The sequence below is a fragment of the Pantherophis guttatus genome, chromosome 2 (assembly GCF_059756535.1).
Source record: "Pantherophis guttatus breed Tessera chromosome 2, ASM5975653v1, whole genome shotgun sequence".
Lineage (NCBI taxonomy): Eukaryota > Metazoa > Chordata > Lepidosauria > Squamata > Colubridae > Pantherophis > Pantherophis guttatus.
The window spans coordinates 30,937,045-30,953,443 of NC_142064.1; the positions used below are offsets into that span (position 1 = coordinate 30,937,045).

Here is a 16,399-nt window from a genome sequence, read left to right on the forward strand (position 1 = left end):
TTGGCTTGGTCTAGGATGTTCACAGTTTCCCAATTGAAACCATGGTTAAACCTGTCCATGTATTGTGAAATTACAGAGTTTTCATCATGTCTTCTGACTTCTAGTTGATGTTCATGGATCCATTCTGCCGATCTTCTACCTGTTTGTCCTTCCTAGTGGTTGTTGCAGTCATTATACTGTATTTTGTAGATGAACCATGTTTTTTCTTCTGGAGCTGCTGGGTCTTTTTGTTTTCTTACGATGTTTTAAAAAGCTTTAGTTGGCTTGTGTGCTAAACTGTTGGTTGTTTCTGAGCTATTCTTGATGTATGGCAGTGTTATTCTTTTTAGGACTTGTGCTGTATTGTGTTGAGTGGTCAGGTTTTTTTGATAAAATTGTATGGGTAACTACTTTGTTGGAATATGTTGTATAGGTGCTCTGTTTCCTTTTTCTGTTGTTCAGGGTTGCTGCAGTGAGTTTGTGTTTGTCTAAACAAAGTTCTTGTGCAGCTCCTCTTGTAGGAGATAGGGTTGTTTCTTTGTTATTGGAGCACTTGATTGGTGTGGTTGATTTTCCATATGCTTGTGTTTCTAGTTTGCCATTGTGGTCTCTGCTGATCAGGATGTCCAGGGCGGGTAGTGAGTTTGTTTTCTTCTTTTCTGGTAACTGGATTCCTTTGAAAATGCTGTTGATGGTTCTGTGGGTGTTTTCTAATTGATCCTTTTTTATTATGATGAAGGTGTCATCTACATATCTATTTTGGATTGTATTTGTGGAAGTGCTATGTCTTCTAGATGTTGCATAACAGTCTCTGCTATAAGTCCTGAACGTGTTGATCCTTTAATTTAACAAAGGATTTAATTTAGACAGAAGTTTATGAGCTCCATAATCCTGAGTGTTTCAATCTTTGTGTATTTCGTTAAGTTAGAGATGCTGTGGAGCAATGTGGTCATAGATTCTTTGGCTAATTCCAGATCTATGGACATGGAACACGGCTGTGATATCAGATGAGACCATGATTTTGTCTTCATCTATAGTCAGGTCTCTGATTGTTTGAAAGCACTATAGTGAAGAGTTGATAGAGTCTTGCTGCATCTTGTGAGGTGCCCAAGCTTTTTGTTAATTCATTTGTGATATTGTAATTAAGGATCCTTGATAATGACATAATTTGAAAGGGGGGTATGTCAGGCTTGTGCATTTTGGGGCATCTGTAGAAGTGTGAGAGGATAGGTCCACTGCTGCTTATCTGCCACTGTTCTTCCTTGGTAGTTTGTCCTTTCTTAGTGTGTCACTGAGAGTTCTCTTGATCCAATTGTCTAGGTTTTGTATTGTGTTAGTGTTCACTGGGATAGATTTCTGTATATCACCTTTATCTTCATATACTGTTTTAATAAAGATAAAACGTTGGTACATATTTACTTTTTCACATGATTGTACATATCTTCATTTAATGACTACTTCATTTAGTGAGTGTTCATAGTTGCAACAGTGATAAAAAAGTAACTTTGCAAACGATCTTCACATATATGACCTTTGCAAATCTGTAAAGCAAAGGAAAGCTGTAGTAAGATATAACCACAGCTGCGATTTCATTTAATGACTAGTCCGCTTAACAGCCAGAGCGCCAGTACTAATCGTGGTTGCTAGACAAATACTGTCTGCATCATCAACAGCTGCAGCTGCTAAGCTATTAAAATCAAATGTTCTGCCTTCTGCTTTCATCTATATATAGACATCTGTGTTTTTGTTTCAGTTGTTTTAAACAATCTTTAAGGTGACTCTGTCTATCCCGTATTATGGTAGTTTAAACAGAATGACATTGATTAAAGCAAAAACTGTTTCTCCAGGGTAGAGTTCATGCAAAGTACTCCTAACTATATCAGTTGTAATTCATTCGTAAGCTTTCTCAAGTTTAGCTGGTTCCCTTTCTTGGAGTGCTAATCTAAATTAAGATGCATCTTCTTTGTCCTGAATACATGTCATCTTAACTACATTCCTCTTTGATTGTTAAAAATTTGACATTCAATTCAATGCTGCAAAATACAGCAAACCTATAACAGAAAGCCTTAAGGAGGACAACTTTGTATGTCCCAAAGATATGTTTGCTTCATATGATACCAAGGAAGTCCTTGATCCATAAGAATTGCTGTGGGTAGGTTGTAACTATCAGAGAAAGTCTGAAGATATATTTTCATTAGTTACCAGTTATTTTTAGACTGTAGTTATTGATTCATCTATTCAGTATTCAATAGGGTTTGTGTGTGGGCATCCTATCTTTACCTAAAAATCTTTTCTCTTTATTAGGAAGTTAAATAAATGAAGTATAATTCAGATTCATTGATAATTCTGACTGGCAGGGAATTCAAGTAGCAGGAAGAAAAACCTTGCAGAAAGCTAATATTTTTAATAAAAAAGATAAGACATAGTGTCAGGCATATCAGTCTGGAGCAAACCAATATTCCATATAGTAGTTTCTAGTCCAGACTCCTTGCACAATATTATTATTTTTCTATCTTCTCAGTGAGAATATTGTCAATAACAAAGAAAGAAAATAAAGTTTGTACACACTTCCTCGTTGTCTTCAACCTCAAAAGTTATTCCCAAATGTGAATGTTATTAATTTATATTGTACCATTTCAAACCCTTACAAGTTTGGGAAATATATTAGGAGGAGTTTTTCCAAAGACTTACTTTTTATAAAATATTTAATGAAAACTGTTCTGCAGATTTTTTAAATATACAATTTTGAAAGGTAATCTTTAGATATTTAAATCTGCTATTCTTATTTTTATAATGAATCTCCCTCTTATGAAATTTTCTATTTACTAAAAAAAAGGGAATATAATAAACTACCAAGGGAGAAAAAGCAGAACTATTTATTAGTGAAATGGACTAAGATTTTGACAAGTAGTAACAGATAAGAATGATCATCTGTTTTGGTACATTGCTTCTTGTTCTTCAGATAAATTTAGTTCCAGTCCCAATGATTTAATCAATTTAGAGTCCTGATGAAATAATTTGACAGTGTAGTCAGTGCTCTTTCGGATGATGATTTTGATCCTTACCGTTCTTGGTCCCTAATTACAGAATCAGAAATCAAAAAAGTAATTTTTCTCTTGAAAAATGGCAAAACTTCAGGTAAAGATGATTCTGTCAAAATTACTGAAAATAAATCCTCATATCCAGACTTCTGTGTTAGATATTACTGTCAATAACATTCTATCATTCTTCAAAGAGTGGCCTAATTCTGTGTCTTCCCTCATACATAAGAAAGATGATAGCAAAATCAGGCCAATATTGGCTGATTATTTCCATTTTGTAAATTTTATTTATCAAGACAATTTAAATGATTGCCCATTCATGATAACTCCAAGTTGCTTAGAGGAAAAAAACCCAAATAACAAACCCAGTAAACCTCACCCTCCCAGTGACAACAATCAGGCAAACTATTGATGGGCTGCCTTCTGCCGCCAATAGCCTCCCACCGGCCAGTTCGCTCGCACAGAGAGGGCCTGCTCAGGGTGCTGTCGGCCAGACAATGTCGGCTGGCGACCCCCAGGGGGAGACCCTTCTCTGTGGCGGCATCTGCCCTCTGGAATGACCTACCCCCAGAGATACGCACGATACCAGACCTCCCGACTTTTCGTCGGGCCCTGAAAACACATCTATTTTATCTAGCCGGGCTGGCTTGATCCCATCCTTGTGGTTTTAATTTGTAATTGGTTTTAACTGGGTTGTTTTAAATTGATGGCCAAAATTATTTAATGTCTTTTAAACTGCTTTTAAATTTTATATGTTGGGTGGTGACATGGCGCTCCCATATGCACGAGCTGCACTGGCTCCCGGTGGTCTTCCGGGTACGCTTCAAGGTTTTGGTTACCACCTTTAGACCGCTCCATGGCCTAGGGCCGGGATATCTACAAGACCGCCTTTTGCCACCAGTAGCCTCTCACCGACCAGTACGCTCCCATAGAGAGGGACTTCTTAGGGTGCTGTCAGTCAAACAGTGTCGACTGGCGGCCCCCAGGGAGAGAGTCTTTTCTGTGGGGGCACCCGCCATCTGAAACGAGCTCCCCCCGGAGATACAGAGGATCCCGGATCTGCGCGCCTTCCGCCGTGCCCTCAAAACATTCCTATTCCAGCAGGCCGGCCTGGCCTAACCTGTCTTTTAAATTGTTTTTAATTTTTTTAAAATTTTAAATTTGTCTTAGAAATTTGGGGTGTTTTAAATTCTCTGGGCCAAATTATTTAATTGTATTTTAATGGTTTCTTAACATTTGTATTATATGTATTTTATCTTTTGGCTGTTCACCGCCCTGAGTTCTTCGGGAGTAGGGCGGTATATAAATTCAATTAATAATAATAATAATAATAATAATAATAATAATAATAATAATAATAATAATAATAATAATAATAATTATTATTATTATTATTATTATTATTATTATTATTATTATTATTATTATTATTATTAATTGGACCACAATGCAAATTAAACAACCTCAGTCCTATCAAACAGGGCTATATTCTTTTTCCCTTCAACTTCTACATAAAGGACATTATTACAGACCTTTCTGAATAAGAGTATCACCCTCCAACATTTGACCACCATCCTATTTCAAATCTCTTAAATGTCTCTTTTATTCGTAGCCCAAATGGGTCTGCATACTATAGGTGACTAGTTTTTTTTATTGCCCCATTGTTCTACTCAACAGTTACTCAACAACTAAGTTATTCAGTTACTCACTGTTGCTGCAGAATGCCCTGTACCAATAAAATTGTACAAAGCAAATGTTCTGGCCTTCATGTTATTTGGTGCACAACTCTGTGTTTATAAGGATAACCCTGCTTTAGGAGTAGTTCAATCTAAATTTCTGAAAATCATATTTCCTGTCCCTCTCTGATTCACCTTGTGGAAATATTATCACTTGGTCTGGTTAAAGTTTTAATCAAACTTACTCAAAGGATTTGGGATTTAGAACCTCAAGTGAAAATGCCAAAATCATCATCCCAATTATGGCATAGCTGTATGTTCTGTGAATGATTGCTATATCTTCTATATATATAAAAGTGAAATCCACTCACTCACCATGAAATTTCCAGAACAGTAAAGCCTACAAACTTGAAATTTGGCATGTACGTTCCTCTTGGCTTCTAGGTGCTCGCTAAGAAAGGATTTTTCGAAATGACCATCAGATCATTAGTATTTCATATACAGTATATTCATATACAGTATATTAACACGCTCTGATGCTAAGGAGTAGATGTTCTACTCCCCCTCCCCACCTGAAAAGTTCCAACTATCACTTGCCTCACATTCCGTTACCTCAAGTCAAACTGGCAAACATTCCACTCCTTCACTCAGGAGCGGTCTAGGGCAGTACTAAATGTCACTACCTCACCAAAATGTCTACGCCTTCCACCTATGGAATTGCTTCCAAACTCAAGGCAGTGGGAGAGATATTCCCTTACGTGTTTCAATCACAGACCACCACTGAGCCAAAGGATTGTGAACTGAATTTCTCCTGCATAGTGTCCCAGCCCCAAATCACTTCTTACACTGACCTCCTCAGTTCAGACGAATATGTTCCTTCTACTGTAACACCAGTTAAAGGGAAAAGACTATCTTTCTGCTGGCTGGAAGTACAACGGATGCTTCCAAATGACGTATTTTGGAGCCAGAGAGGTGAAGGAGGGAAATGTTATGCCAACATTTGAATGCCACATTCAAAGTGTAGGGGCAGGACAGGGAGTATCATGGCAGGGCCTCACAGCAGCCTTCATTTCTCCAGATATACTGTTGATGATGATGAGTCTGTCAAGACCATGGGGATGCTACAATGGTCCTAAATGCGAAAAATGGTTATAAGTAGCGAAGCACGGGTATCCAGCTAGTATCTTTATAAGATTCTCCATATTTCACATAGGAGATGTCATGAATTATCACAGTACCTCTTATTGAAATTACACTATAGGCAAATATAAAAGTCTGATGAGTTACAGAGATTGTCAGTTAACTATGTATTGTTAAGGCTTCCCATCGTACCATCCATTTCACCTGGCATTTATAATCCCAATTGTCAGAAATGTTAATTTCTCTATGATCAAGAAACTGCAGTCTTCCTTCTGCAAGACCCAACTTCGGTACCCACTGCATAAAGGTTGCCAAGTTTCTAGCGTTGGCTTTCAAAAACTCATTGATGTTTCTTCTCATTTTTAAATGTTTCATGTTTTGTTTTTCTGCATTTTAAAATTTATATTTGTGTATTATTGGTCTGTGACTAAATAAATGATTTGTATTTATAATCTGTTGTTTAGCATTGATTTAAGAAGTTAAAGAATTGGAATATAAATGTTTTATTTTGAAACTTCTATAAACACTCTGAGCAAAATATGTTCTGATTCAATTATTTTCACTCAGGTCCGTATTGAGACAGCAACAACATTAAAACTTGATATCCTTTTCCTTGTGTAAATTATTACAATGTAACAGAATGCTAAAAACGATTTGGTTTTGGATTTGGGTTTTGTTTTTGTTTTAAATCATGAGATACAGGGTTCATTTTTTCTTAACTCAATTTTACCAGTGGATGATTTTGAATTTAGGACTGACCAGTTCTTACCAGTAGGTATTTTATCTAATTACAAGTAAATATTTCAGTTGAAAGGTGGGGATATTTTAATTATAAAAGTTGATATAGTAGTATGTAATGTGCACCTATGAAAGTTTCTAATTTTTATCTTGCTGATTTATAGAAGAAACACATTTTTAGTTATCTATTTCTGATAGATATTGTATATTTAATGAGCTGTTATCATTTCAGGTATCTTAAAACTGAATATGAAGAAATATAATTCATAGAAAAGGCATGAGGAATAGAAAATAAAAAAGAGGAGGAGAAAAACTAATTTTGAAATAGGAAATGACTGCATGAAACCTAGTAATGCTTAATAAGATTTATAGGATTAGATTCGAGGTAAAGATAGACCAGATATTTTAGATGTAAAAGTTACTCTTATTAATATTTTGGATCAGTAACTGAAACAACTATTTATTAACAGCCAACTTTTTTCTTATAGTACTTGGAATCTATGTTTACGTTGCTCTTTAAACTTCTTCAAGAAGTTAGAGAATGTGATACAAAGATGCATGTCCTCCATGTTCTCTCTTGTGTAATTGAAAGAGTCAATATGCAGGTAAATTTCATTTTTCTCTCATTTATAAATTCATATTAAACCACATATTATTTTAGTTTGTTGAATTTTTTAAATAAAAAAGCATTCTCCAGCCATTAAAGTTCTGTAACTATTAGAACTTTTTCATAGTTAATTATGTTCTCTTTCCTATATAAGTAAACAAAATATATTATATCAAGCAATTTATTTATTTATCATGTTTATATCATCACCTATTTCACAAAAAGTGAGTGAGAAAATAGTACAGCAAAAAACAAACAAACAAACAATAAATATGTCAAACACAGTCATTTTTAAATGGAGCACATCTAAGAGATTCAATCAGCAATGGAACCACATCAGCAATGGATCTCACCAGTCCCCTAAGATTCTCAGGTCTAATGACAAAACCAGATCTTGAGACACTTCTGAAAAATAAGTTTGAGGTTACAACTTATTTTGAGCACATTAATATTAATACCCATTTTGGTTTGGGTATGTTTTTCTTAATAAAATATGCCACTTTCTATTTTAGCCTGCTTTATAAAATCACTAAGCTAATACTGTACATTAAACATGAAATGCAATAAAAATAAAATCCGTCAAAAATATATTAGCAAATTAGGAAAACTTAGGGAAACCAATGGATTAATATATTTTAGTAGCCACACTACATTAAAGATCTCAAAATATCTTAAAGGATATGGTATTCCTATTGTTTGGGTTGAAAGCCTGTATTTGAGTAAATTAATTAAACTCATGAGATAGAGTTCTGTAGACCAGGGGTCTCCAACCTTGGCAATTTTAAGACTGAATTTTCATTGCTCCCTTAAGCTCTGATGAAACATAGAATAAGATTCTGGAATATCTGCCATACTTCAATAGCACTATACTCCAAATCTTCAGGTATTTTACCCAGCTTTCGTGGTGCAGAACCATTTCCAAAAACAAACAGTCTGATCTGCCTACCTCAAATTAAAAGGATACAATTCTGTCTTGTAATGGCTGTACAAATACAGTACATAACTGAGGATAAGAAACCTCTAGCCTAAGGATCAAATACATGCTTTATAATATCATATGCTTCCTGTGGATTTATTTGGTGCTCTTTTCCCCTTTCCTGTTCCCTAAAGAGCTGTTGAAGAGGAGTTATGATTGATAGTTAGGTTAAATGTTTTCTGTCAGAAACACCCTCTATCCTGCTGTGGTTTTCTGAAGGAATTACTACTGGAAATAATTGCCTTGGCCAAAATATTCCCTGATAGATATCCATGACGGTTATCCATCCTAGAAACAGTACTTAGTTCTCAGTTTGAAAGTTCAAGAAAATCCAGCACTGATTTTTTTAACACATTATTTATGAATAGTACTTATAACACAATTTAGAACTTGCAATAAAATATAAGCTTTTTTTCTGGAGCGTCTCTTATAATTGTTGTAATGATGGTGCTAATTCTTTGACAAAGTTATATTTGTGTGTATATTTTGTTATCACTTGATTTTGCATATTTTTTAAAAAAGCATGAAATTGTTTATTTTCTTGAACATGCAGTCATGGAATTAAGATGTACATATGTTAATACAATAAATTAGCTCATTTCTTAATTTTTAGATGTAAGAATTTAGATTCACTTCACTCTTAAAAACAATATTACATTGTTTTTGATTACAGATAAGACCTTATGTAGCATGCTTGGTTCAGTATTTACCTCTACTTTGGAAACAAAGTGAAGAACACAATATGCTGAGATGTGCTATTCTGACTACCCTAATTCATCTTATTCAGGTAAATCCTTCTCTTTTTTTCCCTCCATGTATTTTTAACTTACATAATATTGGTACTCCAGTAAAATTTAATATCATAATAATTATTACAGTGTACCTCAACTCTAAGGGTTAGCCTAAAAAGAAATGTTACAATGTTGTTCAGATCCTTTTTTCTTTCTTTTTGCCTTTCTTTGCTTGTGAGATTTTCCTGTGCTGTGCATACTTATAGCAATAAAACAAGTAAGGCTTGTTTTGAATGTGCACATTTTATTACATTATAATAATACAGGCAACATTTCTGTGACCGAGAAACAAAAGTAATTTGGGGATAGGGTCAGAAGGTCATTAAGTAGGTACGGTTAGTTCATATATGGGCAGTGATTTGGTGTTGAATGGTTTTTAATTGTGATAATTCTTATCCTGGGGACTTGCACTATAGTTTATATGAGTTTCTCATATCAAAATGCTAGGAAAAATTGCTGTGAATTTTAGCATTCATGATAAAACACCACAAAAGGCAGAGGAAAAAAATCTTAGGGATCACATGCAGATTGTGCTCCCTTGTTCAAGAGGAAAACTCAGAAATTCCTTAAAACTATATAGATTGTTCTAAAAGAAAACCAAAAAACCCCAATACAATAGGTTTAGAATATCTTTACTGGCCAAATCATGACTAAAACCTTTGTTTTGAAAAAAGAAATGGTGGAAAGATTCCCTTTCATTTCTCTTGAAATGTTGTATATAATTCAGAGAAGAGAGTTTGTTTTAACTTCACCTGTTACAACCTCCCTAGTCTTACTTCCCTCTCTATAGACACACTTTGGAGGATTCTGCAGAGCTATTTCACCTTTTTTCTTATTCTAAACTTTTTTTCTTTTGCTTTCATTTCACATTCTTATGTCTTGTATTTCAACTCTTATGAATCTCTACAAGGTTCATCCTGCAAGATGAGAGCAGGTTTGAATTCTTTCATGAATCCTCCATTGTTTAGCTTTCTACATTTATCTCAGTGCATATTTCATATAATGTTGATAGAGAAGGCTACCTTTTTTCTTCTAAAATAGAAGAGTTGATCTCTATTATGGAAAAATGTAGATCATTATACACAGAATGAAACCTGACCTACTTAGTATTTCTAGTTCTCAACCAGTGGAAGATATGTTCTGCTATCTAAAGTTAAAAGGTACTGACACTGCATCTAGCATCCCTTAACAATAGTTATTAATTGATTTGATAAAATAATTGGGTGCATTTTAATGGGACTTGTATTCCATTAGAAACAACCGATTAGCAATATTTTCCAAAAACTTGATATTTATTAATCATTCATTATTTATCACTATTTATTTGGCATAAGGGGGTACTTTATTCCTCTCTCAAACCATCTACCTGTCCAAAATGTGAACATTATTGTCCTCCAAAGTGTGTCCTTTTTCTTTAAAATGAAGGTATATTCTGATTCTGGTCTTGTAGTGCTGCTTCTCCTGTGCTGGGTCATCCTCTTGTGTAAATTTTCTCTGCTTGGTTTCTCTGCTCTGAACACTCCTCACTCCACTGAACTGCATGCACTACATTGCTCTCCTTATCTTTTGGTGTCCAGTCTTTATCCTTAATACAGATACTTGGGAAACACCACATACCTATGTTCTTCAAATCCTCTAACACAGGGGTCCCCAACCCCTGGGCTGCAGACCAGTACCAGACTGTGGCCTATTTGGAATTGGGCTGTGCAAGAGGCAGGTTGTGGGTAAGCACGCACAGTTCCACTCACATGAGTGACGTCCCAAAGGTTTCTTTCTTGCATGATTGGAGCTGCATATGTGCATGTGTGTGCATCAAGCCACCGCTTGCGCGGCCTGGTTCCCCACTTCTCCACCAGCCAGGCTGCCAAGCCACAAAAGTTGGAGGTCACTGCACTAACATACTGAGACAGAAGAGTTCCCATGCTAAAGTTCAGACATCAAAACATAAGAAGAGCAATAAAGTATATGAAGTCCATCACTTCACATTGTTGCAAATGAAATAGGGACAATTAACATGCATAATCTGACCATAGGAGTTTGTTATTTCTTTTGATTATTTTTTTTCTGCAGGGTTTAGGAGCAGAAAGCAAGAATCTTTACACTTTTCTGCTTCCAATTATTCAGCTAAGTACTGATGTTAGCCAGCCTCCTCATGTGTATCTCCTAGAAGATGGATTAGAACTATGGTAAGTCTTTCTTCTTTTTCAAAACATTTGAAGAACATAATACATACATACCATAAATGATTACACAAAAGAAAAAGAAAAAAATGAGTAATGAATAAAGATGTAGTAGATGCAACACAAAATATCAGTAAATAAAAAGAATTTACAATTGCCATAAAATTTAAAACTCACTATTTCATTTTTTCATCGATTAAATAATTGAATATATAAAACTAAATTCTTCATATCATTTTGGGAAATGGTTATAACTCACTGTGAAACTCTAAACATTAATATTTATATTGATAGCATCACTGCCACTATAAACAAAACTTAAATTGAAGTCTGTTTTTCTATTAGATATCTTTCCAAAACAAGTAAATAAAAATACCATAATCTATTAAGATACGTTAATCGTTTGTATTAGAAAAGTGATACTTAATGGCCTATATCAGATTTTTGGGGAAAACGCAGCAATGGCAAATTAACAGCATATACCCAGAATAAGTGTTTGACTAAATCTAGCAAAAATGGTTCCCCTAAATTTCACATAACAAGGAGAACTTGGATACCTAGAACAGCAGCTGCCAACCTTTCCGGTTCTGCAGTCCAGCAAAAGTGGTGGGGAGGGGATGGTTCTGTGCAAGTGGTGGGCAAGCGCACAAAGCCACATTTGCACAAATGGAATTTTGCACGCTTGCCGACCCCTAAGCTAGATCACAGTTTTAAGGGGAAAACATTTGAGGCAAAGTTAGTAACCATAATAGTCTTAAAGTTTATAAATAATTTTATACAGTCACCAGTTGGGATCACTGGGAGGGAATCAAGAACTTAATATTGTTTTTATTTATTAATTTTAGTATTTTTAAAACAATTTACTGTTTTCCACATAAAAACATGTGCAGGTCTATCTTCCTTTTGTGTTATTACCGGGGGGGGGGGGGGAGGAATCAGATTCTTTTATATTAAGGTTTGGCTGGTATGATGCTCATTGTTCCAGTACAACCTATTTGCCATTAAAAAATCTGCCTAGCTCTTTCCTTCCTGGCTTTTTCATGAAAAGAAATAAACAGGAAGTTCAGCAACTGAGGACAAGAGCAAAACTGTGAAAGGATTATGGCCGTAAGGGAAGCACAGCAGGATATCAAAGGAGACAGAAATGATGTATCACTGCTCAGTGAGCAGCCCAGTTATAGCATAAAGAAATGGATAAAGAAAAATCTAGGGTGCTGGATTAATTTAGAAACCACAGCTCAGACTACATTTGAATAGCCTTTGGGCAGAAAGAGCTTGTAGCTAACCTGTTCTGGTTTTAAGTGCAAAAGGAACCTTCTGTTATGTACAGTCAGACTAATAAAAGAAGGCACAAGGAGGCAGCAGAAACTCTGTTAAAACCCTCTTCGAATGGGAAAACTGAAAAGGTATTTTTATACAACCCACAGTAATAAGCATGTAACTTGGAGATGATTTGTATTTTGAGGAAAAAAATGAACAATATGAAACCCTCTGTCTTGATTTAAGATAGTTTATACTCTTAGGGTATACTTGCTCCTGAATGATTTACATCTTTTGCTGTTCAGTTTCTTATTGTACCTCTTGATTATATTTATGCTTATAGTTTAGATTTTGAACATATAAACAATGTAGAAAATGTAGAAAAATAAAGGCCAGCACTTAATTTATTGACTTCGCCCCTACAGGCTGATTACCTCAACTAGGATTTGACCTGCCCTATAATTAATGGAGCTTAACAGTGTCCCTTTCAGTCTCCCTTGTGCAAAGAGGCAGTAATAAATTTTGTTGAAGAAAACCTTACTTATTCAGGTGCATTTTAATAGTAAATGATTTTCTGGAGCAGTTTCAGTTGAATTTTTAGCTGTGATTTGGTACTGGATTTGTTTTCATTGATTTGTGAATAAACTATATCACCAATTGGATGAAAAGCTGTATGATCAAAATCATAACATTGTTAAATGTTGCAACATTTTGGCATTCTCTTCCAGAGGATTACAGGGATGAAAATATTGATTTTGAAGTATAATAGATAATAGTTGTATAATTAAACTCTGGTCTGGACATTTTTCTAGTGGACATTTTTATATAGAAATTCAAATTGAAAATGCATCCAAATAATTTATAGCATATTCTTTAAGAAAAAATAAATTATTTGTGAGGAATATTTAGCCTTTATCTCATAGAATAATACAATTCCCATTTTTATATAATAACTTGTATCACGTGGAGTAGTGGCTATTGAAGTATCAATTCTTCTGGATATGGCTTTAACATTTAAAGTTAGGGAGATAGTTGCCTGAGATCAGTTAAGGAAAAATTAAAGCTTCTAAAAATTAAGCTAATACTATCTGTTTTTGTAAATTGATATACAGGTATAAGGTCTCATAGTTTTCTTAAAATGTATATGATAGCAACGAAGAGAAGAAACTAATATTAGAAGGAGAGACAGAAACTATAGAAATACCTTTACCTTCTATAGTTTCTGCATCTCATTCTAATATTAATTTCTCTCTTCAGTGCTACTATATCTATCTATCTATATCTTGTTTTACAACTGGTCCCAGAATTTGTATAACTAATCAATGCAGTCTTAAAACATTATCACATCTCTTACAAAAGCAATTTCTATAGTCTTGCAACTGCTGTTGTTAACTGAATCTCATGCTTGTTAGATGAGGCCACTTCCTGCCATCTTCTTGCCAGTCAATGGGGAAGCCAGCAGGAAGTTGCAAGCTGCTGAGGTAAGTAGTTGCTGCTGCTGAGTGATGAAAGCAGTGAGGGGATAGGTGGAAGTTGTAAGAGGACCAGGGAGGGTGTGCAGTCATGCATAAGTGGCTGGCATGATATGAGTGCAGAGTGGCTGGAGGGGGGTATGTGGGTAGAGAAGAGCATTGCAACTTTACTCTTCCCTTCAAACTTCCCTTTGAATTTGTGGGAAGCCAGCATGGAAGGTTGCAGATGGTGATCATGTGATCACAGGGCGCTTGGCAAGCAGTTGTGAGTTCAAATGGTTGCCAAGCACCCAGATTGCCATCACATCACAGAGGTTCAAGGACTAGTCTTAACTACATTCATTCAGTGCCATTGTAACAATTCAAGGACTACCTATAGTTGTTTTTTAAGTATAAAGTAATATGTTACCAAATTACTTAAAAAAGTATCTCTCACTGCTTTTTATCTATTCACATCCTTACTGCATAATTATATGAACTTAAACACTGTTCAAACTACTGTGACAAGAAAACTTCATTTTTAATGATATACTTTAGTTTCTAGGAAAGATTGTATTATTTAATGTTATTTTGTTTGTCCCTCTAGGTTAGTAACATTAGAGAATAGTCCTTGCCTAACTCCAGAGCTGTTACGAATATTCCAGAACATGTCAGCTCTTCTTGGTAAGATATCAATATTTGAATTTAATCTATTCAGATTCAAAAATTCTATAATATTTTTTTCTATACAAAATAGTTTTTTTTTACTTATCTAAATGAAAAAAGATTTATATAATGGCTAAAGACTGATATAAGATATTGCAGTTATCTGAGAGGTAAACAATCCTTCTAAAAATTTAAAGAATTATGTTTAACATGTATCTTGCATGTTCCATTGCCTCTATTGCAAAGTTATAATTGTACAATAAATACTCCATTAACTACATAGATAGCATCAAGGGGAAAGATAACAGTGGTATATTTATTGTTTTTGTATTTATATTTACCAGATGGATAACTTATAAGTTATCTTAAAAGTGATCACTTGTTTTATAAGCATTATTGAGCTGCGATCTCTTCACTTATCATAAAAATATTAAATAAAAATATTTTGGAGACTTTTGTTTCAGAATGTATATATTTGACCTTTTTAACATGTATTTTTTTTTAATTTATCTTCTAAACGTTTGAATAAATTATACACGCATACATAAAGGTTCCACTGTTCTTCTAATGACACTGTAATAGTATTCCAATAATCACTAATTAGTAATTAAAACCACTGTTTTCTGAGTAATTTCCAGATAGTATAATCTGGATATGCATATGTAGATGATTTTAGAATAATTTATAAGAATATAATGGTTATACAGATAATCCTTGACTTAAAATAGTTCATTTAGTGACCATTCAAAGTTACACTGAACTGAAAAGCACTGAAAAAAGTGACGTATGACCATATTTCACACTTATAGCCATTGAAGCAACCCCATGGTCACATGATCAAAATTCAGATGCTTGACAACTGAACCATATTTATAATGGTTGCAGTCTCCCGGGGTCATTTAATCACCTTTTGTGACCTTCTGACAAGTAAAGTCAATTGGGAAGCCAGATTCACTTAATAACCATGTTATTAATTTAACAGTTGCAGTGATTCATTTAATAACTGTGACAAGAAAGGTTGTAAAATGGGGCAAAACTCATTTAACAAACTCACTTAGCAACAGAAATTTTGGGCTCAATTGTGGTTGTAAGTTAAGGATTACCTATATTACAGAATATTACCTAAAATTGTGTTTACTTAAGTGGTATTAAACTGCAGCTAAAATCATCTGATGCTCATTTTCTAGAATTAAGTTCAGAAAACCTCCGAATTTGCTTTAAGATCATCAATGCTTATCTTTTTTTATCTTCATCTGAATTTCTTCAGGTATGTATCAAATTCAAATCAAATTCAATATTATGTATTTCATGAAGCTTGAATTTTCTTGAGTTAATCTTTTGTCCATTCTATGAATAATTAGCAATAGCAATAGCATTTAGACTTATATACTGCTTCATAGTGATTTTATAGCCCTGTCTAAGCGGTTTACAGAGTCAGCATCTTGCCTCCAACAATCTGGGTTCCCATTTTACCCACCTTGGAAGGATGGAAGGCAGAGTCAACCTTGAGCCTGGTGAGATTTGAACTGCTGAACTGCAGCTAACAATCAGCTGAAGTAGCCTGCAATACTGTACTCTAACCACTGTGCCATCTCAGCTCTTTAGTTAGTTCATAATTAATTAGCTCTACTTTTTTATTGTGTGCTTTATGGGAACAAGATGAGAAATAACATTGGGCAATCTTTTATTGTAAAAATATGATAGAGAATAGATGTCACTTTATCCCTTATGATAGCCAACTCCTATCTTCCCCAAATTCTACCCTTTGATGGTTAATTGCAGCAGCAACTTTTTTTTTTCAGCTGTATTTTGCATGACTAAATGGCTTATTTAGCAGATCTGTAGTCAGTCCTATATAAAGGTAAAGGTTCCCCTCGCATATATGTGCTAGTCA

The 16,399-nt window shown here is 34.5% G+C and overlaps 1 protein-coding gene across 2 annotated transcripts in view; it reads left to right on the forward strand.

Annotated features, from left to right (window-relative positions):
• The window catches only part of IPO11 (importin 11), a 64,997-nt gene that overhangs the window by 23,238 nt on the left and 25,360 nt on the right, over positions 1–16,399 (forward strand). For both annotated transcript variants that reach the window (XM_034440962.3, XM_034440963.3), the window contains exons 17-23: positions 6,404–6,437; positions 6,567–6,607; positions 7,063–7,179; positions 8,831–8,944; positions 11,019–11,134; positions 14,447–14,523; positions 15,693–15,772. In XM_034440962.3, the coding sequence (XP_034296853.1) occupies positions 6,404–6,437; positions 6,567–6,607; positions 7,063–7,179; positions 8,831–8,944; positions 11,019–11,134; positions 14,447–14,523; positions 15,693–15,772 (579 nt within the window). The remainder of the gene's footprint in view (positions 1–6,403; positions 6,438–6,566; positions 6,608–7,062; positions 7,180–8,830; positions 8,945–11,018; positions 11,135–14,446; positions 14,524–15,692; positions 15,773–16,399) is intronic.